Genomic DNA, 25,256 nt, shown 5'->3' with positions numbered 1-25,256 from the left:
GGACAGAAAGTTCTCAGATTTCATCAAAAAGATCTTTATTTGTGTTCCTAAGATGAACAGAAGTCTTACGGGTTTGGAATGGCATAAGGGTGAGTAATTAATGACAGAATTTTTATTTTTGGGTGAACTAACCCTTTAACCTTCAGAAAATGTAAATCAGCAACCACCAGGAAGTCAAACTAAATAATATTATATGCTATTTTATGTTCTGTCAATTTTTTATGAAGTTTCGAACATGGTTTAAATATTATATATATATTTTATGTTAAGTGAATGTAAATTGTGTAATGAATTTAATTTAAATTCAGATGTGGGATGTTTGCAACTAGCTACTTTTACGGCTAAGTTGATTTTATATGTAAAAGTTTATTTAACTTTATTTATCAAAATGTCAAACATTTTTGTGCTTTCAATTCCTTTGTTCTTGTGCTTTTGATCCTTTAAAAAAACAAAACTGACAACCTAGTGTACTGTATTAGTGGAAAGTAGGGTTGTTCCGATTCCGATACTAGTATCGGAAATACCACCAATACCAGAAAAAATTCTAACATCGGTATCGGCGAGTATTTAAACTCATGTACCGGTCCGATACCATTTTCTTAAACAATATCTAGTTGTGCCCGCTATCTTTGCTTAACGCAGCAAATCGGAACTCAATTCTTCTTCGCGGCTGAGAATGCAAACACAGGAAGTTTTGCTGTGTTGCCTAAGCAACCACTGTTTAGAGCAGAAGTGAAAAACAAGGTTATTTATTAGAAATAAAACTAAATAAGATGCTAAACGAATTACTTTAAAGTGAGTCTGAAGCCTACCTTTCTTTTCGGCACTGTTTCCATTTTCGAGACGAATGCTAAACTATTAGGCTATTTATTATGTAGCCTAAGCTTTGTACTTCACTCGCATTATCGACAACATCCTTCACATAACAGCACAGTCAGGCGGTGGTCACAGGACGGCAGATTGTATTACAGAATTGAATTGAGCAGCGTAAAGTTTTATATGTTTGGTTGATTGTATTTTTATTTTAATATTCAACAGCTGCGATATCAAGTAAGCAATGCAAGAATTTGTGTGCACGCGCATGAGGCGCTAGTGCGACCACTGGAAAGTTTTTTCCTAAACTGTACTCCGTAATTTATGGTTTATGGTCGTAATTTAAAAGCCAGACATAATTCATACATTTACAAAAGACATTTAAATAACGAAAACAAGCAGAATGTCTGTTTCCTTTCCTAGATCGTTGGAGTGTGCCACAATGAACCACTTTCGTTTTGTTAATCTGTAGACCTAATTATATGGTGAAATATTTTGCGTAGCCTATAGGCCTAAATATTCCCTTTTACTGTATATGTGTTATGTTAGCCTATAGTTTTATTCTGAACCGCTGCATGTGCGTGATGTGGCGTTGTGCGAACTCATGTTCTACATATCCTGTAATTTTCGCTGGTTTCAAAACACACAACAAGCTGCATATTAGCCTACTTGACTTTAATTTTCACTTAAATATAGGCCTAATACTTGACAGTTGGTGACATAATTATCATCGGAAAAACTAATGCCAGGGCGTTGCCATTGTGACTTACCTAACCTATGATGACTTGACAACTGAGCGCTCAGCTCGGTCATTTCACTCTCGTTGGATGCGTCAGCGTCACATTTGCATAGGCTGTACTATTTGAATTCGTGATTGGTTGACTGCCAAATCAAAATATTAAATAAAAGGAAAAAAAATAACGTCATTAACCAGTTAATGGCCATTTCAAATGAGCGTTTCTGTTCAAAACGATTAAATTTGATTCAGTTTCCATTTCTGGTTACGTTCCGGTCAAAATTTTGTTCGTTTCCGGTTTCGTTCCTTGAACCGGTTCAGAGCCCTGCACCCAGGTATCGGATCAGTACTCGGTATCGGGAGTGGAAAAGGGGTATCGGAACATCTCTAGTGGAAAGTGAGTAAAACTTCTGGTAACACTTTAGTTTAGGGTCCAATTCTCTCTATTAACTAGTTGCTTATTAGCATGCATATTACTAGGATATTGACTGTTTATTAGTACTCAATAAAACACATATTAATGTCTTATTCTACATGACCATATTTTACATCCCTTAATCCTACCCAATACCTAAACTTAACAACTACCTTACTAACTATTAATAAGCAGTAATTAGGAGTTTATTGAGGCGTAAGTTGTAGTTAATAGTGAGAATTGGACTCTAATCTAAAGTGTGACCAAACTTCTTTCCCTCCACTGATTGAAACTTGATATTTGTTCAAAAGTTGGGATCATCTTGAAAATCATGAAATCAGAGTCAAATACAGTAGTTACATTTTACACTGCTGCTTTTCATTTTCATTCCTCTCCAGTCTGACTTTCGGTGGGCAACTTCTGGTCTGCTTGTAACACTAATGTTATAGTCCTTAAAAAAGTGAAATTTCACTGTGCCCCTGAATTTTTGAGACTTTGACTCCTGAAAGATGTAAGCATAGAGCCCTGCACTGAATTCAGAAGGGAAGCACAACTTTTACACAAGTTTTATTGGATGGAGATTGCAGTGCCTGCAAATGTTGACTCAAACTCAGAAAGACATCATATACAAATACTGTGTCACAGTTCTTCGGTTACTTAATTTACATAAACACAAAAATACAAATGGTGAATCCATTTCAGTATGTACACAAAATAGAAGAATTTTACTCTCTCGTTTTCAAAATATGGCTTAGAAAAGGAAACAAACAAGGAAAGAAAATTATGAGTTGGAAGCGGTTTGATGTTTTAATATTTAGACAAAGTTTCAGTGAACACTTGTCTCCTGCTGACACAAGATTGGCAGTTTGAAGATATTTTGTTTTAATGAAGCAGACCTGCAAGCTAATTCTGTGAACTCAAGTCATTAAACTTTTTTTGCTCTTTTTAGCTTGAAACCGTCTGTGTTTGTTTGTTGAGTCTTTACACAGTTTGTTTCTGAGAGCTGTCACTTAGTCATCAGCTCTCTGCTTAGCTACAGGCTGATCAGGTTGCATGACAAAACAACACAAGGAAATGTTCTTGTAATTATATCGCAGTGTAAAAAATATAAAGCAGCACTGTGGCTCTGTCGTATTTTTACAAAAATCACAGAAGTCACAGTTTCCAGGAAAATGTAGTTTATGTAAAGTGGGATTTTTATTTGCCTACAAATGAAAATTCTGTCATTTACTCAACCTTGTGTTATTCTAGTATGACTTTGTTTTTACAGAACACTAAAAGAAGATATTTTGAAGAACATTATGTTCCAAACAACACTGGACCTCATTGACATTCGTTATATAGCCAAAAAATGTTTTTCAAAATATCTTCTTTTGTGTTCCACAGAAGAAGGAAAATCATACAGGTCCCTTTAAAGTCAAGCTATTTTTCTTTTCTTTTCTATTGTCTATGTCAGATAGCCCTGAAAGGACACAAAAAAACAAAAACAAACTGATTTTTCGATTTACGTGTCATTTGGTCCATAATTATTATAATTATTTTGGTCCACAATTATACTAATGTTCAAAGGTTTGGGGTCAGTAAGACATATGTTTTTGAAAGAAGTTTCTTATGCTCACCAACACTCTAAAAAACAAAATTTTGGTTGTTTTCAACCCAAGGGCTGGGTAAATATGGCATAGAATACATATTGGTTAATTTTATCCAGCAAATTGGCTTGTTTATTTAACCCACAAAATGATTCATTTTTACTATAATACTAGCTTTTTTATTATTATTATTATTATTATTATTTTACTTTTTTACTTCATACATGAAGTAATATTTATGGATTAACTTAAATCCTCTAAACTTTTTTTAAATACTCTTCACAACCACTGCATGATAATTCCATTATTTTCCATCACAATTTATAATATAGTATATTTTATATCATTTTTAATACATATTGCCTACATTTAAGTTTGTTTAACAAATATTAGAAGTAAAATTTAAACATTTAGAAGTAATTAGAGTGTAATCGACCAGACTCTGTTGTCCTTTTTCCACCATAATGACGCTGGATCTTGTGCCAGAGATGGCCCGCCTTTGGCGGGGGAACTGCTGACTTCACACCGCCACCCTGTGCGTTTCACACTCCATAACCTGTCCATAAATAATCAGTCTACAATTCTGAGAACATATTTTAACATCCTAAGAATGTTAAAATTCCACACACACACACACACAGAAAATCAGCCCAGGACTTGGGTAGAAAAAATAACCCAAGATTTTTTTAGAGTGAAGGCTGCAATTATTTGATCAAAAATACAGTAAAAATAAAATAAAAATAAAACTGTAATATTGTGAAATACAAAGGTACAAGACTGTGTACTTACTGGCTTTAGTGAGGGAAAGAACTACAATCCCATGAAGCATTATGAACAGCACAATCAAAGTTGAAGTTGAAATTACCAATACCATAAATACCATTGCTTAATCTCATAGCTCACAGTTGGTCTGTGAGGTTTATAAGTTATCGTTAAAAATCAGTTTGCCTATGGGTTAAATGAATGTTTTTACTGACTGTTGCATTCTATTACTTCAGTCTTCAGTGTCACATGTTCCTTCAGAAATCATTCTATGTTGATTTAGTGCTCAAGAACATTGCTTATTATTATCAATGTTGAATCCTTTTTAAATCCTCTTTGAAAAACAGAAAGTTAAAAAGAACAACATTTGTTTGAAATAGAAATCTTTTGTAACAATATAAAACTGGACAGGAAGGACAGAAAACAGAAACTTTGAAGCACCCGTAAACTGTGAGATCGCCTTTGAGCGCAACAGTTAGTCCCAAGGCCGCTCCAGGTTCCTGCCAGGTGTGTACAATAAATAGAACACCCGTTGCAAAAAACACGCTCAAATAAGGCATGTCACAAGTCTATTATTTGGTTTGATTTTATGTGCTTTTAGCATTGTTCAGATTGCGCCTCGGCAGGAAATAAAATAATGACAGGCCCTTGAGTTATTACTTTAGCCTGTTTCTTCTTTCAAGTCTGAACTAGAAACTTTGAATGGCCTTTTTAAAAAGCAATACAAAAGGTCATAGAAGGAAATTGTTTGTTCATGCTTTTCAAGGTTACAGTTCGCTGGATCCACGGCCACACGCTGCCCACAGGTGCACTCAGAGTGATTTTGTGTTTCAAGGAGAGCTGAGGTAATAAGTGGCCAGTGTTTACTGTACACCGTATAGCAATTCGCACATCCGCACGAACACACTCTTCTTAATGGGTGGTAATGTTCCTCTGTGTGGTGTTGGTTAAATGCTAGAGAAAATCCATTACCGCTGATGGAAAGAGAAAGAATATGATGTTCTGTGTGTTTTATTTCCATCTGTTCTCTTTCCAAGTGACATTTCGCTTCGTGTTTGCTAATATTTGTTGAAGGAGGCAGTCTTGCGACAGGCGAGCTGTAAAACAGGCCTCAAACGCCCCCGTCATTTGTACCTCTTCAAATTCTCATCGTCTTATCCATTTGTTTCTTCATTTGCCTCTCCACTCATTTCTTTCATGGTAATCCATTTATCCTTCCTTTTCTCTTAATTTAAACCTCCTTTTTCTCACCCATAACACATAATCTCTCTCTCTAGCCCATCACACATCCATTCCTGTGCTTTCCTTTGCTTTCTCGCCCTTTTTTTCCCAAGAAGATCCCCCTCAGACATCATCACTATCACAGGCAGCACATGTACGTGTTGTTATTGAAAGTAAGTAGGTCCGTAGGAGCGTGCAGTCGGGCCTCTAGATGAATTCTGCTCCATCTGAAACGGCGCACTGCTTTTGCATTGCAAATTAAGCCCAACAAGATGTTTCTTTCAAATCTAAGTGCATAATTATGTTCTCTGTGTAGGAATGAGACTGTGATCCTGTTGTACTGTGACGCCCTACTAACAGTGAGCAAGTGTTTTCTCCCGTAACCGGTGTTGTTTTCTGTTCCTGATTCTGTTGAAATGGAAAGCAGTGCATGCCTTAAGTGGAAGCAGTGCATCCCTGGAAAAGCATGCTTTCTACTTTTATTTGCACAAGGAAAAGATCTGTGATCTTTTGAATTACTTCAGTTTAGATCTTTGTGTATAAATTAGTCTTTGACATAGTGTAGTGTGCATTTGTTCTAGTTTATTTCATAGACATAAATGTGAATTGAAGATGCTTTGTGTATAGGCAATTTTTGAGGTTTGGGAGTTTGGACAAAGTCTAGGCTATACTGTATATAGACATTTCATATTAAATGTTATTTCAAAGGTTTTTTTTTTTTTTTTTTCAAATTGCACACAAATGTCAGAGAGTGTAAAATTAAAACTATTTGTTTGACTTTGTGCAGAACGTTCTTCATGTGCAATTTGACTTTAAAAAATAAAAAAATAAATAAAAAAAACATCAGAAGAACTGTTAATCTATTTTTATATAGTCTTCAGTGTCACATGAACCCTCAGAAATCATTCTAATATGCTGTTTTCATGCTTAAGAATAATTATCAATGTTAAAAACAGTCATGCTGCTTAATATTTTTGGAGAAACTGATTAATTTTTGTCAGGATTCTTTGAATAGTTCAAAACAGCAGCATTTATTTGAAATAGAAATCTTTTGTCACATTATTAATGTCTTTACTGTTACTTTCGATCAATTTAATGCAATCTTGCTGATTTAAAAGTTGCTTCATTTAAAAAAGAAAAAATCTTGCTGACCCCAAACTTTTGAACTATAATTTGTGTACGGTATATATTTAATTAAATTGTATAATCAATTATTATTATAAATATTATAATTAATTATTATAATGGAAAATACCTCACTGTAAAAAAAAAAAAAAACGGTAGCTGTGGTTGCCAGAAATTTACCGTAAAAATATGGTAGCAACATTTTAGGTTTTACAGATTTAACTTAAATTTACAGTAAAAAAAGAAAAAACGCATTTCATTAACTGATATGTTAATTTACCAATCTAATGAAGTATTAACATCTGTTTTGTACCTTTTGTAATAAACTCACAACCACCAATAACAAATGGTCAATGAGATGGTCAAACACCTTTTCCACAAGCTGAGAAAATGTATACTAATACATAGAAGGTGCACAGTGTCATTCACACAAACACTAAACACCATCATGGTAACATTAAAAAAAATGCAATAAACATTAATTTAACGACATTAGATGCAACATAACACCCTAATGTACATAACTGATTAGAAATATCCTAAGATTTATTTCAACAAAAATACATCACATGTGAAGTCACGCAGGGAATTCTGGGAATGTCAATTTATGTTTTTTTCACTGTAAATTAAATTTGTTCTTTTTCACTTCCAAAAATTGTACATTAAACAGTATTTTACTGTAAAATTACATTTAATGTAATATATTACAGTTATTCGCTTTATATAGTATGGAAACTTTCTGTTTAACAAATGAACAGTTTTTACTGTAGCATTTTTACAGTCTTTTACCGTTTAAAAGCACGATAAGTGTACATAAATTCCAATAAATCTTTTTTTAATTTTTTTTTTTATAAAAATAGATCCAGTAGATCCAGTTTTAATGGATTTACTACAGATATAATTACAGTACCATAATACATAACATTAATTAACTAATCTGTCACACAGTATTGTCGGTTACAGTACAACATCAATAAGTAGTGCATTAAAAATGCTTATTTGCATTTCCGAATTATCAACCCATCTGCAGCTATTGCATAGATTCTAATCTCCCTTGATGGTGTTTATTAAATTATTCTGGGGTTAAATCCCTTGCTCTGTGCTGATTAGTTCATGAATCGCCCCCTGTAGGGTTTGAATTGCCAAACTTTGGATTACCAGCCCAGATCTTCTATACAACGCATCCATTCACTGATGTGGAATAACAGACAGTACTCCAGTAAGAATATAAAATGGCACGTCAGCTAAAAGACTACCTTAGGTCTTTGAAATCTACTTACAGTGATATTGTTGCTTGATAAACACATTATTAACGATTGACGTATTTACAGCCGGTGCCGCGTCTGTCGTACACAGCGCAAGCTTGTAATTTAATATTGCATTGTGAGTACCAGCAAGGATGTGGTGATTAGTTATTAGCTTTTTATTTGATGTTGATGGATGTTCCTTTTAACACACTGTGCTTTTTTTTTCCTTTTTTTTTGTGTGCATTAGGCATCAGTAGGCGAAGCTTTAATCCTTTTAAACAAGCTCCTTTTTATAATAAAGCCCCATCTAGCCAGATCTTTGGTGGTTGCAGTTGAGTTGTTCACTGTATGCCGTTAGCACCTCTGTATTTGAGAAGGGGAATCAAAATGCTGTTTAGCATAATTGTCAGGGTGAGAGCACGATAGACAATACACCGAGTACACAACTTTTCATCATAGCCTGCAGAAAACACACACACAAGGACATATTCAGCCCACCTATGCGCTCATTATATTTAAATAGGTGTTTGTAAATACATACTATTTTTTAGCCCAAACCTTTTGAGTGTTTTTAGATGCCGCAGTTATCATTATTTTGATTTGCGATTCAAAAAATTTTAATCGTAAAGTGTGTATGATCAAGCATTAGATTTAAGGCCTTTCAGGGAGGCAACAAACTGACCACCTCTGCACTCTCACACACACACACCTGTGGACGTTTAGCATAAATAGATGGAGATGTGGATGCGAAATGCGATAAGCCTGTTATTTTACTGAACTGAAGACTAAAAAACATGCAAATATGCAGTGAACCTCGTACATTAACCCATCCAAAAAGGTCTTTTAACATCATTAGAGGTAATTACCATCTAAAACCCGCCTGAATTCTCGGGCATGTCTGCCGCAGGGTCGGTTATTATAGTTCACATGCCTGATTACATGCGCACAAAACACTGGGCAGGTGCGAACAACAGGAAGAGCAAAGGATGGATAGGAATTGACAGATAAGCTACAGAATGAATCTTGCTTGTGGTTGGATTGTCACTCTGTAAAGACGAAGTATGAGAGAGACAGAAAGGGAATAGCTGGATAAAGAGGTTTCATCATGAAAGAGCTCGTCTCAGAGAGGGGGTTCAAATGCTCGCCATATCCATCCATCACGTCTCTTTTCTGCATCCCACAGATCAGTGGTTCTCAACCGGTGACCTAAAAATGAGTTGAAGGTCTGTTCTGGTCACAGACAGCAGGGGGAAAACTATTTTAAATGCAGCTAACCATAAAATGGTGCCTAGATTCAGTCAGTTGGGAGAAGTGGGCAGAGTAGAAGATGCCAATATGGCATTAAATTATGACAGACTACATACTTGCATTGAGGATAAACCAGTGGTGTTATTGTTAATTAAAACTAATAAAAGTAGTTTTAAGGAATCAAAATAAATACATTTTGGGGAAAAAAAACAAAAACGTTTTTTTTTTTTTCTTGCTCCATCTGTTTCTCATCCCTTTATCCTGCTCTGGTTCTTAAAGGGATATTTCACCCAAAAATGAAAATTACCCCATAATTTACTGTATGACTTACTACTTTCAGCCAAGCACAATCAGAGTTATATTAAAAATATTCTGGCTTGTCAAAGCTTTATAATGGGAGTGATTGGAGGATGAGTTTTTGAAGTCCAAAAAGTGCATCCATCGATCATATAACCTACTCCACACGGCTCCGTGTGGTTAATAAAGGCCTTCTGAAGCAAATCGATGCATTTGTGTAAGACTAATATCCTTATTTAAAACTTTCTAAAGTAAAATAACAAGCTTCCAGTGCAACAGCCACGCGCATTCGACTTGCGTCCAATAAGCGTTAACTTCTGCGACATAGTACACAATGCCATGACGTTCTACGCTATGTCCTACATTATAACGTGTAGTACTTCATGGCATTATGTACTACATCACAGAAGTTAGCGTTCTTTGGACCTATGTCAAATCTGAATGGCTGTTGCGCCGGAAGCTCGTTATTTTACTTTATAAAGTTTTAAATAAGGATATTTGTCTTAAACAAATGCATTGATTTGCTTCAGAAGGCCTTTATTAAAGGGTTAGTTCACCCAAAAATGAAAATTCTGTCATTAATTATTCATGTCGTTCCACACCTGTGAGACCTTCGTTCACCTTTTGAGGGTGAGTAAATTATGGGGTAATTTCATTTTTGGGTGAACTAACCCTTTAACATGCCTGTCTGTAGTTGTGCTCAATTTCTTTTAATATTTTTATTTTCTTGTGCCTTATTCTTTACCACTCCCTCACTTTTTACTGTCTATTTTTTTTTTTTTTTTTTTTACTTGCCGTAGTGTCAGCTCAGAACATGTGCTGTTTGGTCAGAGTTCAATAATACACAATCCCACACAGCGTCCTATTATCAGAGTCTGTTATCGCACCATTGTAATAATTTCCATATAGATTAGTGTGTAATCATTCTATATTCTGTTCTTCTGTCAAGGCTCTTAACCTGTTCATTTCTCTTTGTGGCAGACTGAATTACACTGAATTCAAATTCTTACTTAGCATAACAATTGTAATGATGTACAGTAGATCACAGGATTGGAGACAGTATACGGGTCCAGAAGTATGAGACCACATTCTAAATCTGATATTCAAAATTTAGTTTAAACCTGGAAATAAAAATAAAGTTTATTATGTTTCTGTCATTAAGCAGCAGTTTTATTCCAAAAGTTCTTTGGAGAATGAGTTTATCATCATCAGACTTTTAAGCATTTTGATCACAAATACATTTTTACATTTTTAGATTTTAATTTTATGATAATCTATTTGATTTTTTTTTTTGATTGATTCCACCTTGTTCTTGCGATTAAATACTTTCATGTCAGCATTGAAGCCTAAGCAATCTACTATTTCTACTCGTACTACTAAATTTTTGTAAACGTGTTATTCTCCCTACTGTTTTATAAAAAATCTTTGTGTTTGTGAAGTTGAATTAATTAAAAGTATTAATTTGGTGATGTCTTGTTTCCATGTAGGCTGATCCGAGAGAGCTGATACGTCTTGTGACCAAGCATGTGACAGACCATGCTGGATGCAATTGGGTGGATGAGGAACTGCAGGCCCTGATTGGTCAGTTGCGACTATACAGCGAGAGATTGACAGACTTTACTCAGGCTCAAGTGCTACAGGGACTCGGGCGTGGAGTTGATGTCCAGAGATTTAGCAGCGACAACCAGTACAAGAAAGAGACTATTCTGGGCCTGGCTGAGTAAGTATTGTGTGCCCGTGTACCACACCAAAAACATACGTTTGCTAGTATATAGTGATCTCGAGAGAACAAGACATAATATATGCTATTATATACGAAATATAATATTATAATATTAATTATATTATTAATATATATGGATGGATGGATGGATGGATGGAAATAACTACTCATCTTTGAATTTTATTTTATTTATTTATTATTATTATTTTACACATTTTAGAATAATGGTAAAGTCATAAACTTAAAACATAACAGGAATGGAAATTATAAAGTGACCTTTTGCCCAGATTACAATTTAGCACAGTCTTGGCATTCACAAAGAATATGTGCAGAGTTGAAAGAGAATGACACATCTCCTACATCTTTTAATCTGTCTGTCCTCTGAATATGACTCTCTGGAAGAGAAACTCATGTTGTAGGATTGATCTTTTGATCCAAACCAGAGCTCTGGCTTTAAGGAGCTTGATACACAGTTTTATAAGGACTAGTATCACAGGTCTGGGGTGACTAAGGTCTAGCAAGTTTTGGCACAAAGACATCCAATACTTATTGTAGGGGCTGCAAAATGAAGTTCCAGCAGCTCAGGGCAGATCTGAATTGCAAGAGCAGCCAGAAAAGGGATCAAATCATTCTTTTAGAATAAGACGGATCTGGATTTTTACGGATATGTTATGCTTTGCCTTTGATGGACTGCCATTTTGGCCAAGATTTGAAAGATTGAGACACTGAATTTACCTAATTAAAAACTGAAGCTTGAATGCTTTAAAAGATGTTTCATTAAATGTAATTCTCTTTTCATTTTTCCTTTTTGTTTCTTTAACTTGTACTTTTTGCTTTTTATTTACCCGCTGTCTGTCTGTCTGTCTTTTGTTCTATCTATCTATCTATCTATCTATCTATCTATCTATCTATCTATCTATCTATCTATCTATCTATCTATCGTTCTATCGTTCATTCTGTTCTATCTATCGTTCGTTCTATTGTTCTGTCATTCTGTCTATCTATTGTTCTATCTATCATTCTATCTATTTAACGTTTGTTTGTTCTGTCGTTCATTTGTTCATTCTATTGTTTTATAAATTGTTCTATCTATCGTTCTATCTATCATTCTATCTATTTATCATTCATTTGTTCTATCGTTCGTTCGTTCTATCATTCATTTTATCGTTTTATAAATCGTTCTATCATTCTATCGTTCTATTGTTCTATCATTCGTTCTATCTATCGTTCTATTGCTCTATCGTTCATTCTGTTGTTCTATCTATCGTTCGTTCTATTGTTCTGTTGTTCTATCTATCTGTCATTCTGTCTATCTATTGTTCTATCTATCATTCTATCTATTTATCATTCATTTGTTCTATCGTTCGTTCGTTCTATCATTCATTTTATCGTTTTATAAATCGTTCTATCATTCTATCGTTCTATTGTTCTATCATTCGTTCTATCTATCGTTCTATTGCTCTATCGTTCATTCTGTTGTTCTATCTATCGTTCGTTCTATTGTTCTGTTGTTCTATCTATCTGTCATTCTGTCTATCTATTGTTCTATCTATCATTCTATCTATTTAACGTTCGTTTGTTCTATCGTTCATTTGTTCTTTCTATTGTTTTATAAATTGTTCTATCTATCTATCGTTCTATCTATCTATCGTTCTATCTATCGTTCTATCTATCTGTCATTCTATCTATCTATCGTTCTATTGTTCTATCATTCGTTTTATCTATCGTTCTATTGCTCTATCGTTCATTCTGTTGTTCTATCTATCGTTCGTTCTATTGTTCTGTTGTTCTATCTATCTGTCATTCTGTCTATCTATTGTTCTATCTATCATTCTATCTATTTAACGTTCGTTTGTTCTATCGTTCATTTGTTCATTCTATTGTTTTATAAATTGTTCTATCTATCTATCGTTCTATCTATCGTTCTATCTATCGTTCTATCTATCTATCTATCGTTCTATTGTTCTATCATTCGTTTTATCTATCGTTCTATTGCTCTATCGTTCATTCTGTTGTTCTATCTATCGTTCGTTCTATTGTTCTGTTGTTCTATCTATCTGTCATTCTGTCTATCTATTGTTCTATCTATCATTCTATCTATTTAACGTTCGTTTGTTCTATCGTTCATTTGTTCATTCTGTTGTTTTATAAATTGTTCTATCTATCTATCGTTCTATCTATCTATCGTTCTATCTATCGTTCTATCTATCTATCGTTCTATATATTTATCGTTCATTTGTTCTATCGTTCGTTCGTTCTATCATTCATTTTATCGTTTTATAAATCGTTCTATCATTCTATCTATCTATCGTTCTATTGTTCTATCGTTCGTTCTATTCTATCGTTCTATCTATCGTTCTATCTATCATTCTATCTATTCATTTATTGTTCGTTTATTCTACCGTACGCTCTATCGTTCGTTCGTTCTATTGTTTTATAAATTTTTCTATCTATCTATCTATCTATCTATCTATCTATCTATCTATCTATCTATCTATCTATCTATCTATCATTTGTTCATTCTATCATTCTATCTATCTATCTATCGTTCATTCTATCGTTTGTTTTATTTATCGCTCGTTCATTCGTTCTATCGTTCTATCGTTCGTTCCATCTCTCATTCTATCGTTGGTTCGTTCTTTCTATCATTCAAACTATCTATTGTTCATTCTGTCGTTTGTTCTATTGTTCTTTCTATCTGTTGTTCATTCGTTCTATCGTTTGTTCTATCTGTTGTTCTGTCTATCTATCATTCTATCTAGGACATTGGATGAGAGCGTGTATGGGATCTCTCGTTCTTTGGCTCATCGATACAGCATTCCTCTCTGGGAAGTACACATGACACACCTTGAGTTTCTGTTCACTGATAGCGGGTAAGACACACACACACACACACACACACACACACACACACACACACACACACACACACACAGCAGATATTAGCAATGCTCACATTGAAAAAAGATTTACTGCACACACAATGCTGTTTCTGGAGGAATGAGCCTGCAAAACCTCAGTTAGAAGCAATGTCTGGGGCTTCCACAAGTAACAGTTTTTATTTCCTCGACGTGAGGGTCAAAACCCTGCGACCCCTGTGCTCTAGAGGCGCAAGCAGAAGATTGCACGGATCGATCTCAGAGACTGGCTTCCAGTCGATCGGTCAGTGTGATTTGCCAGACTTACAGTTTAGTAGGAAAGGCAAGAAGCTCTTTGTTTTTTAAATAGTTTTGCAATCGTTTTTTATTGGGCTTTGAAAATCCACACACAAACAATGCACCACCCCTCCTGAGTTCGCTGCATGGTAAATTTGTCGCTGAATCATTGTTCAAAGCCTGGTCTAATCAACTCCCTCTCCATCTCTCACCGGGTTTAATCACCCTGAATATCTCTCTCTCTCCCTCCCTCTACATAAACAGGCACTCATTTGACTTTGCTTATTTAGTACAGATTACTTGGGTGAAACTGATTTGCTGTGAATGTGATTTTTTTTTTTTTTTTCCTTTCCTTTTTTCCATGTTTTCCCTTGTGAGAGCCATTCCATGCTCATTACCATACTCAAGGCTTCTGTTGTTTGTTTTTTGTACCTCTGTGTAGAACATGAAATCTCGCTCTAAAATAAATAAATAAATAAATAAATACCCCCCATCAAAGATGTTATCAAAGGAGAATGGCACCAGAGGGAGTTTGCGCAACTTTGGCAATTACTCAAAAGTTTTATTGTATTGCTGTTTCTGTTTGCTAATTTGTCAGCAAACGGGCTTTTCTGACTGATGAGGACTTGTAAACACAAATTTTGCAACATTTATGCTATTTACTCAGTTTATATGATTTGCATATGATGTGGTTATATAATGCATTTTCAAAGGCATTGAAAAGGGCCAGTTCTTTGTTTGTTTTTTTTCCTGGTGGTTTCTTTTGTTTATTATGTCACAAGGCAGAACAGAGTTATGTAAAAGTGTAGACTTATTTTATTACAAATGGTAATTTGGCATATGAAGCATGTGAATTTTTGGGCAGATTTATTGATACATAGTCTTTTTGAAATAGTTACACTATAGTGTAAAAAGTGAGTTTTGAAGCGCATTTTAATTGGGCTGCATAAAAAATGATTGCTCATTCTGGCATGATTGTAGACTTTGGCTCTATTCTATTTATTTTCAGTTTCATTCCATTCTATACTCCAACTTTCTGAAATCAGGACAAATTGTTTCAAATATGGAATAGACTTTTTTTTTTTTTTCCTCCTTAATCCTACATATGACAGATGGTCAGTACAAAATTTTCTTGCTCTTTCTGGACAGCTGGTCTGTCTATAGTCTATCCATTTTTCTTTATTGCCAGCTTGCACCAAGTAATGTTTTTCTCAGGTATTGTGTCGTATATTCCATTTAGGGCCAAATAACATTGCCGTTTCCTTTGTATTGTTTTAGTCCAACAAGACTTTCTGTTTGCGTATTGATGATCATTTGGTTTGCCCTGATTCTTGTTAGTCATATCAGTCACATTAGTCATGTTTTTAGACCAGCTGAATTAATGGGTTCTTTTCAGAGTTCATTTCCTGGTTTATAAGGGACTGAAAAGGGTAGGTACTGTAAGGTCACTTATTTTTAGATGTTTCCATGCAGATATAATAATATAATATACTGTAGGGTTTTGGCTTTATTCTGCCCAGCATGCTTTGTTAGGTGCACTATGTACCCTGAGGATACTCTTTCAAAACTCTACATGAATGGCTTCAAATGGGTTTTTATTCCAATTTTCAAATTCATGATTCAGTAGTAGACCCCACATTGCACTGCCATATAATGCATTAGCTTCTATACCTGAATGCATTTGGAGCCAGATTTTAAGTGCTATTTCAAATTGGACTGACATTTTGTTCGCCTCAAATGTCCTTTTTTGCTTTCTTTTTCAGGTCATTCATTAAGCTGTAGTTTGCATTAATTTTCAACCAAAGATGTATGTAGTGTTTATGTAGTGTTGGGCATGTTTAATTTTGATTTACCAAAAGTGAAACTGGGACATATAATCAGGTGGTAATATTCAGACCAACAGCATGGTTGCAGTGCAATATTGATTTTGCAACAGCTAGTTTGTATATTTTTTTCCTCCTCCATCAAAAATAGCAAGTAACCTAGTAAACACAGTAAGTTATGCGTTAAGTGAAAGTAAACAGTCGAGAAATAAAACGCATGTGTACAGTATCAGTATATGATCCATGAATTATTTCTTAAAGTGACAGCAGCCTAACATTCCTGCTGCTGTCTGTGTTTTTAATATTAATCAAACAACAAAGGACAAAGAATAATCACTCACTGCTCTTGACTAAATAATTTTGTAGCTTTAATAAGGATACATCTATATTTCATTCATGCAATGAAGACTATGCAGTGTTACCCAGTCTACCTAATCTGTACAGTCAGATCTAAAATGAAAAATCTGAAAAGCACTGTTTATTTCATTTGCATCTTTGTTCTGTTGTTTATTTGTGCTATTGCTTTTAGTTTGATTATCTGTCTTATTTATTGCTGGCTGTTTACTTGTCTTTAATAATGTTTTAAATTGATATTAGTTGTTTTAGCTGTGGTATCAAAATTGGAATAGATAATTGTGAATTTTCACTGATACGTAAAAGTTTGGTGTCAAAAACAGTTTCATGGCCAGTAAAGTCACCAGCCATTGGCAGTTGTGGCAAAAAGTTAGTTTTAGGCCCTGACTGTAACTAATAATGTAGATTGAAGAGGGTCAGTGATAGTGCCTCAGTCTGCCCTTGAGTGAAGAATTCAGTTTGAATTCAGCCTCTGTGTCTCTCTCTCACACACACACACTTTATCCGTTCTTGGCTTTGTAATTGCAGCAGGAGACAGGATTAATGGCTGCTGTGTTTAGTGAAGTATTGATCCTGTTAAAAGCAGTTATTCTGTGTTAATAAGCAGACTGCAGTCAGAGGCTCCTCTTTCCCTCTCTTTATCTCTCCCTGCCGCCTTTCCTTCCTGTAATTTCTGTCTTACCTGTTTTGTCTCTGCTATCTTCTTCCTCTTTTCCTCACTTTGTTCAGGCCTGTTTTTGTTTTCCAGCCTGTCTTGCATTCTTCTCTCTGCATTGCTTTTTCTGTATCTGTTTTTGGCCCCTGGACATTGTGCCTCCAGCCTGTATAGTCATATCCATTAAACATGTGTTAAGGTCCATAGGGGTTACGCTCCGTAGACAATGGATAGGTATTGGGCTCTGTCCAAATGGCCACATGCAGCCTGCAGCTCGCTCATTTTGTTGTATTAACACTGAATATGATTAGCTGTAACACAATAAGCACATGCAGGCACCGTGTTCACCCACACATATGTTGAGAGCTGTGTGTGTCCTGTGAAAGTTACTTTACTGTAGGTTGTGTCTTGCTCAATGGCGTGCAAAGAGAAAAACCGTAGGGGCTTGAACCTGTTCTAAAAGTGCCCTTATGGTCGTTAAAAAAAAAAAAAAAAAAAAAAAATAGTACAGTTATTTTTATTGGAATAAGCATTGGACCAGTCCAGACGATCTGAACTGGGATCGGCCAACATTGTGAAAAACAGCTATTTTTTCATGCTAGAAAAAATTTTATGTTTGATAATAGTTAATGTACCGTTCATAAGTTTTGGGGCAGTAAGTTTAAGAAAGTATTTTTAGTCGACGTAGTGTAACGTAACAAAAGATTTCTATTTTAAATAAATGCTATTCTCTGTTCTTTTGAACTTTATATTCATCAAAGAATCCTGAAAAAAATGTATTACAGTGTCCACAAAATGTAGAAAATACTTAATACTGACTTATTTACAGTGCTGTGAAAACAAGTATTTGCCCCGATTTAATTTTTTCCTCATGTATTTTTGCATATTTTTACACTGAATGTCATTTACATCCTCAATGAGACCCTATGAATGCATAAAAGTGAAAAAAAAAAAAAAACACAATGAAAAATTCCATGAAGTAAGTAACTAGTTATTAGCAGCAAAAACTGCAACCAAGTGTAACCTTTGGCTAAAAGTAGGAAAAGAAACCCTGACTACGCCACCTAGGTTATTTCTCTACCCAGGAAAAATAAAATACACCAAAAAGAGAATTCAGCCAAAAGGAAATACAATAAGATGAAGGACCCTGCTGGTTCGGCTGGAATCAAAGACAGAGACGTGACTTTACAAAATTAGTATAAATGTATTCCACAAAAATCATTAATTCTACAATATTTTTAAAAAGAAATCTATTAAACCGTTTACCAGTCATTTACCCACAGTTACTATGAAACTAGTATATGTCCACTTTAACAGAAAGGACAAACCACAGCAATCAGTGCATAATTCTCAAAGTAAGTGATAAAACAAATACAAAAATCAAACCACAAAAAAAAAAGAAATATCTCCTCTGTTAAACCTCAATATCACAGCTCCTCAAATAATGTAGATAAATACATGGCAAAAATTACTGATACAAACAAAATAAAGAAAGAAAAATAAAATGGATACAATAATAATAAATCACAATTAATATTTCACAATAATCCAAGCTGCTTCACTAGAGAAGAATACAAAACAGTTTAGTTTAATATACTTGCACGGAGGACTAAAGCGTTCAGCACTTATTCAGACTTGTTGTACAGATAAATTGGGCAGAATAATCTTTAAAACACTGTTGAAATCAGCGGTGCAAAACCGCGACGTCCACAACCAGTCGTATCCTCGGTGAAACAGCAATATGGAGCGGATATATGAAATCAGTCAATGAAACATATGAAACGTGTATATCAAACAGGTATATAAAAACAGGTGTATCAAACAGCAGCTATCGCTCTTAGGCCGCACCTGAAAAACAAAACAAAAACAACAAATAGTAAAAGCGTCTCAAATGACTTCCCCCTTCCAAAAAAAAAAACAACCCACGAGAAAAGTGTCTTACCTCCCAAGCGAGACTACTGTACTACTCAGACTACTGCAACTTTATGCTACCTGTGCTCGATCGTCACTTCACGTACACACATCCCTGATACCAAACACATATTTAGACTATGATCTGCAACTATGAAAAAGACAATAAATCAGGCGACTCACCAGGGGAAAGCAACAGGAAATATACGCCACAACATGCACACAGAGGAATCACAACGCCACACTTAGACATGCTTTTTATAAAGCCACTAACACACGTCGCTGATTGCACCGCACAGGTGTGCTCTATAACAGAACGTGACTCCATGGCAGTGGGCGTGTCTCCCGAGTTGAGATATACACCATTAAACAAAAAGAAAATATTAAAGAAACTTAACCTGTCACACAAGCATTTGTCACATTTCTAGACTTTGGAGCATTATAGCACATTTCAGGTCCTCTAACAGCATTTTTGTGAATTTGATGTGAACACTTTTATTTAATTTTCTTGTTTTTCAACCATTTTGTTATAAACTTGCTTATGTTTCAGATCATTGTCTTACATTGTCCAAAACAATCAAAAACAGCCAATAACAATATTAAAAAATGTGCAAACTCCGAAATTCAGAGGTAAAGACTTTTCACAACATTTAAAGTGGCCTTTTTCTGCCCTGTGGAGGTCTGTGCAACCCTCTTATCTAACTTCATCTTTTATTCCCTGTCCTGTTTGCGAGTCAGCATGCTTTTTATGTCTTTTCTCTCTCTTTCTGTGTATGACTCTTTCTCCATTTTCTTCTCACACATCCACCCTCACGTACAGCATCAGCAGACCTGCTGGATAAATGGACTTGGCAGTCATTGAAGGTTCACATAGTAATTTATTGATAACCCAACTCTATAAAACATTTCCATGCATCAGAATTGCTATGGGATATTTCTCTGGTGCAGTAAAGCTGTTTATCTTTACTGAAAAGCCATTCAATTAGAGCGAGGTGGAGGGCCAGTCCACACGCCTGCTTATGAAGTCACCGTGGAGATAAATTATGGAAATCAGGGCAGCGCTAACATAAAACATGACACCCATAGAATCCAAACCTGACATCAGATTTATGGTGGGTCAGTTACTGCTCACCATAGGCTATAATTCACTGCTTAAAAATTTATTTTTTTTTGGTCCTGGAAGTGGTCAAACCACAGTGAATAAAGTTTAATGGACTTTGAAGAAGTTCTTTTAAATTAAACAAAATCAATTCTCTTGCTCAAGTGGGCCGTCGCAGCATATTAACTCGACCTTAATGTACTTCATTTGGTTCGGGGGTGCAATTGGGGGGGAAAATGGCTGTGCATTGCTTTAATTGATCCACTACAAGCAATTTGCAAAGGTTGAGTGATCAATGCTTCAACAGACCTTGGTTACAACTGCTCATTGTCTTGTTTCTTTCACCTTCCAGCCTTCCATCTCAATCCATCTCTCATTTCTTTGTTTCCTTAGCCTCTCCACCAAAGACATAGAGGGCCGGATGGAGGCTCTGGGCCTTTTCGAGACTCTAAAGAGCGACCCTGAGTCATTCTACACACACATGACTAAATATGTGTATCCCAGTATAGCCGGAATCGACCAGCTCCGAATCCTCTTTTACTTCACTCTTCTGGAGAACTGCAGCTGTGCTAACTACTTCCCTCAATCTGCTATGAAGCCCGACACGCACATCAAACTGCTGAAAAAACTCAAAGCCGTCGCCGTTGGTGAGTAACAGCCAAAGTCTGAACAAAATGGATCAGAATTCATCACATCCAAAATGGTAGTCAATCTTAAAGATCAGGTTTGAAAACCAAATCAGTTTTTTTGTATAGTGTGAACAAAAAAGCTGGTTGGAGCAAGTGTTGAAATGACTGTAAAATCATTTTGAAGAAAAGAGGATTCGATCGATACATAGCCGACCTGGTAACACAAATGAAGCGGTAAATCAGCTCCTGCTTGCAAGCATGTCAATCATCACCATAACCAGAAATTTCCCATGTAATGACACATCTCTCTCCAGCTGAGACGACAGGAAATGGGTCGCTGAGCAATGAGGGTGCCAATGAAAGTAAAAGAGGAATGTTAATTAGCCCGCATACAATACATTTTTGTTCTTTTCTGATAAGAGAGATTATTATAAAGCATACAAAACATGGAGTGAGGTTTGAATGAGTTTATTAGCTACATCTCTCTCTCTCTCTCTCTCTCTCTCTCTACCCCCAGTATTGCATACGAAAATGCAAACGTAATAAACATCATTCACTCATGACTGTATATAAGTTGTGTACTTATGTAGGGATGCACGATATGAAAAATTTTAACCGATAACCAATAATTAAATCCTTCTCACGGCCGATTCCGATACAGATGCCGATAACCAATAAGTTCATATTTTTGTGTTATGTTTGTGCTCCCAGGAGAATAGAAAATCGAATAAAAATAGTTTAAGACTTTGATTCGCTCTACTGAAAGGAGCTAGAACTTATGATTAATGATTAATTTTTCAACTTGGTAGTCTTGGAGTGAGTGTTTTGAGAGGTCAGGAGGGAGTTTGTCAGAGTTTTTGCACTATACTCTCTCCTGTCTCAGCTGATACCTTCACACTTAGTAGGCACCGAAAACACACTCTGTCGCATTCATGCTCCCAGACACCGTCCTGTAAAGGCTGTTCTTAGCATCTGCCAGAACCCAGGGGACAGAGATGGCACCTTCTTTTCCACATCTGTCTGTTAGAGTGTATATGTGTGTTGAATGCCCTCCTAGCCCCTGTCGTGAGATGGGCCCATTCTCAGAGGCAGGTGTTTCAATATTTAATGCCCTGATGAGGCTTTGTGTGTCAGTGTAACGTTGTCTGTCTGACTTGATATATCCTGGAGGCATGCCAAGTCTACAACTATTCACATTGATTGACACAAATTGAAACCATGTCGAAGCTTGAAACCGCAATAAATGTCCCATATTTCAGATTAATAGAGATTGAGATAGTATTTTCCAATTCAACATTCTGTGTTAATAGTGGATTCCATTGTGACAACTTATCCCTGTAGTGTGGGACAAGTAGTATAACAATTTTTTTTTTCTTTTTCTTTTTTTTGTAGTTAAGACTTTAAATGAAGTGCCTATACAGAAATTCATTGTGTGTATTCTGTATGATGCTGGAATCATAATGTTTTGCTCCTTAGGTCTGGACTATAAGAAGCTGACAGACGAGGATTCAGATCCTTTGAAAGCTCTGGAGCCGATACTGACCAGCCAGAACGTCCTGTCAATCTCCAAACTGGCCCCTCGAATCCCACAGAAGGGAGGTGAATCGCTTACCTCTAGCGCTGTACACGCCACCTGGCTTCATAAACTGTTCTGGGAAGGGGATCAGCATGTGCTGAAAAAAGCCCCCCAGAGCGATCACGACTTCCTTCATGCCTATGACACCTGTGCCAAATACTTTGACCGACTGCTGCCTGTAGATTGTGTTAACTTCTTGGATGCCATCACCTTTTCCCCTGAAGCAGCCAATAAGGTGAGTCTAATGCAGAAAATGGGTGGGTCTTGAGGGTTTTAATTTCAAAGTTTGCAATCATCTACTTTCAAAATCCGCTCAAACTGCAATAAAACAATGCAATCTGTCCGACTAATTTCCAAACAGTGTTTTTGAAATATCGCTTACCCCACCTTTAACCAATATCTTTGCTGCTGACCTTCAATAATCCAATTCAACCATACTAATTAGCAAAATTACTTGACATAAACATTACATTTGTGATCAGCCTTTATATTAGCCAAAAATAGAACTTTTTTGTTGTTATTAAAAACAAAGCGAGCAAACCCAGCCCAGGTGAGGAAAAAGTAATGCAAAAGTAATGTTACTTTCCATAAAAGTAATGTAATCAGTTACTTTTTTAGGGAGTAAAAAGTTAAGGCTCTGTTTAAAGTTATTTAGTTGAAAAATGAATTGATTCCCAGTCCCCATGATCATATAGAGAAGCCTGGATTTTGGATGGGACAAAATACTTTACTGTACATGAACAAAAGCCCTGCTGTCCACAGAGAAGATCAAATCAGATGCTTTGTCCAGTGCAAATGCTCTCATAGATTCCCAGTGAAACACAGTGGTCAGACTGATGTTTAAAGCCTGCTGTCCAATTAAAATGAATCATTAAAATCAACACATGGACATGATTATGCCATAACTCTGTGGTGTGTTCACTGATTCTCTGGACATGTTCATGTACACTAAGTGCTGTGTGATGTTTTAGCACCTCTCATCTCTTCCTTTCTCTCACAGATGGCTTCATTTTCTATTTATTCTGCCTGCAAGTCGAACACACACAAGTGTATACAAAAACGTCACATACACACGCGGCCCTGTGGCAAACATCCTAAATGAGCCTCTGTAATCAAAAGGCTAATCGCTAATGCTTGTTGGCCCCTGGGGTGTTTAAATGAGGTTATTGTAATGATTGTTAGGTTGATATAATGTTGCAATGATTAGAGTTTGTTGAAAGCAAGTTACAAACACTCATTCCCATAAACACACACCCACTCCCACCATTAAGGTAAGAGTGGCATTGATTTGGTACTCAAGAATACCACAGGGAGAAGCAGCCAGTGACATCTGCCATGACTCAGATGTAGATTATTTGCAAACCGTGAGTAAATACAGTTAACATACGTGTGCGTAAGTGAAAGCAGGCGAGCGTGGGAGGGAAGTGTTGGAGGTAAACAGTATAAGATGAATCCAGGCATGTGGAGTGTTCTCATCGGGACCGAATTATGCGACATCATTACTATTGTGGATTATAATAGTAGATGTGAAGCAGAATAATGGCCCATTTCTGACTGAACATTAGTTCAAGCAGAAAGGCTTGAGCACATTTCACCATTTCAGGATGTGAGCCAATTTTGGGTAACTTCCACTCTTTGGGTTTACCTGTGGGTAACTACTGATAGAATTTAATTTCGTTCTCTATTCTTATGGGGATTTTTTTTTTTAATGAAACTAATAGGAAAACTGCTTTTACATGTGATCTTCAGGGATATTATTAGTGGACTTTGTAAAGACTTGGTGGAAAACTAGTATACTGCAAATACAATCTATTATGTAAATAGATATATAATTTCAACTATATTGTTAAAAGTGGTGAATAAAATACATTTGAATTTAATTGAAAATGTTTCTCTCCAGGTTTATATATGTAACATTAATAATGTTAAGAAAAAATATATATGCTGTCAAATATTAATTTCTTTTGGATTTAATAACAGTATCATAAAGTTGCATTTTGGAAACATGTTGTCTTGTGTTTTTTTTTTTTTTTTTTTTTTTTTTTTTTTGGAAAAAATAATACTTTTGTTCAGCATAAGTTCAATAAAGTATCCTGAAAAAAAATTATTTCAGTTTCCACAAAAATGTTAAGCAGCACAACTATTTTGAATGCTAATAATAATTAGAAATGTTTCTTGAGCACCCAAATCAGCATGTTCAAATAATTCTGAAGGATCATGTGACACTGAAGTCTGGTGTAATGATGCTATAAATTCAGCTTTGACATCACAGGAATAAATGTATAAATGAATTTTAAAATATATTTAAATAAAAAAGTTATTTTAAATTGTAATAATATTACAGTATTACTGTTTTATTGTCTTTTCCATCAAATTAACGCAGCCTTTACGACTTAATTTAAAAACAAACAAAAAAAAACATATTAACCCCAACATTTTGAATGATAGTTTATACATTGTATATTAATATAATTTTCATTTATCCTAATGTACATGTAGCTATAAAGCCTTTATATTTTATGAAGTGGTTCCTTGCAAGGGAATCATCATATTTGGTTGATATAGAAAAACAACAATGCTTCACCTTCAAAATTTAACATATTTATTCATGTCTTTCTTTTGTGTGTGATTTCTGTATGTGTTTAGCTCTCTGTCGAGGCCAGGCTGGAGATCACTAAGCGTGCACAGAAGGCTCTAAAAGGCATTAGTGACAAGAGTAAGAAAAAGGGTAACGATGACAGAAGTGAAAACTCCGCCTCCAACTTTGACTCCGCCCTCGCTCATCTGCAGCAGTCTCTCGCTCATCTAGAGACTCTGAGCCACTCCTTCACTCTGTCACTCAAGACAAGTCAAGAGGTAATTCTCAAAACACACACAA

The 25,256-nt window shown here is 35.5% G+C and overlaps 1 protein-coding gene across 3 annotated transcripts in view; it reads left to right on the top strand.

Moving 5' to 3' along the window:
* Positions 1 to 25,256, top strand: part of nbas (NBAS subunit of NRZ tethering complex) — a 197,748-nt gene that overhangs the window by 103,338 nt on the left and 69,154 nt on the right. For all 3 annotated transcript variants that reach the window (XM_048207018.1, XM_048207017.1, XM_048207020.1), the window contains exons 41-45: positions 10,941 to 11,173; positions 13,939 to 14,049; positions 20,567 to 20,820; positions 22,279 to 22,613; positions 25,025 to 25,234. In XM_048207018.1, the coding sequence (XP_048062975.1) occupies positions 10,941 to 11,173; positions 13,939 to 14,049; positions 20,567 to 20,820; positions 22,279 to 22,613; positions 25,025 to 25,234 (1,143 nt within the window). The remainder of the gene's footprint in view (positions 1 to 10,940; positions 11,174 to 13,938; positions 14,050 to 20,566; positions 20,821 to 22,278; positions 22,614 to 25,024; positions 25,235 to 25,256) is intronic.

Source organism: Megalobrama amblycephala, linkage group LG11 (genome assembly GCF_018812025.1).
Source record: "Megalobrama amblycephala isolate DHTTF-2021 linkage group LG11, ASM1881202v1, whole genome shotgun sequence".
NCBI classification, from domain to species: Eukaryota; Metazoa; Chordata; class Actinopteri; order Cypriniformes; family Xenocyprididae; genus Megalobrama; species Megalobrama amblycephala.
This window is presented reverse-complemented; position numbering and strand designations above follow the sequence as displayed.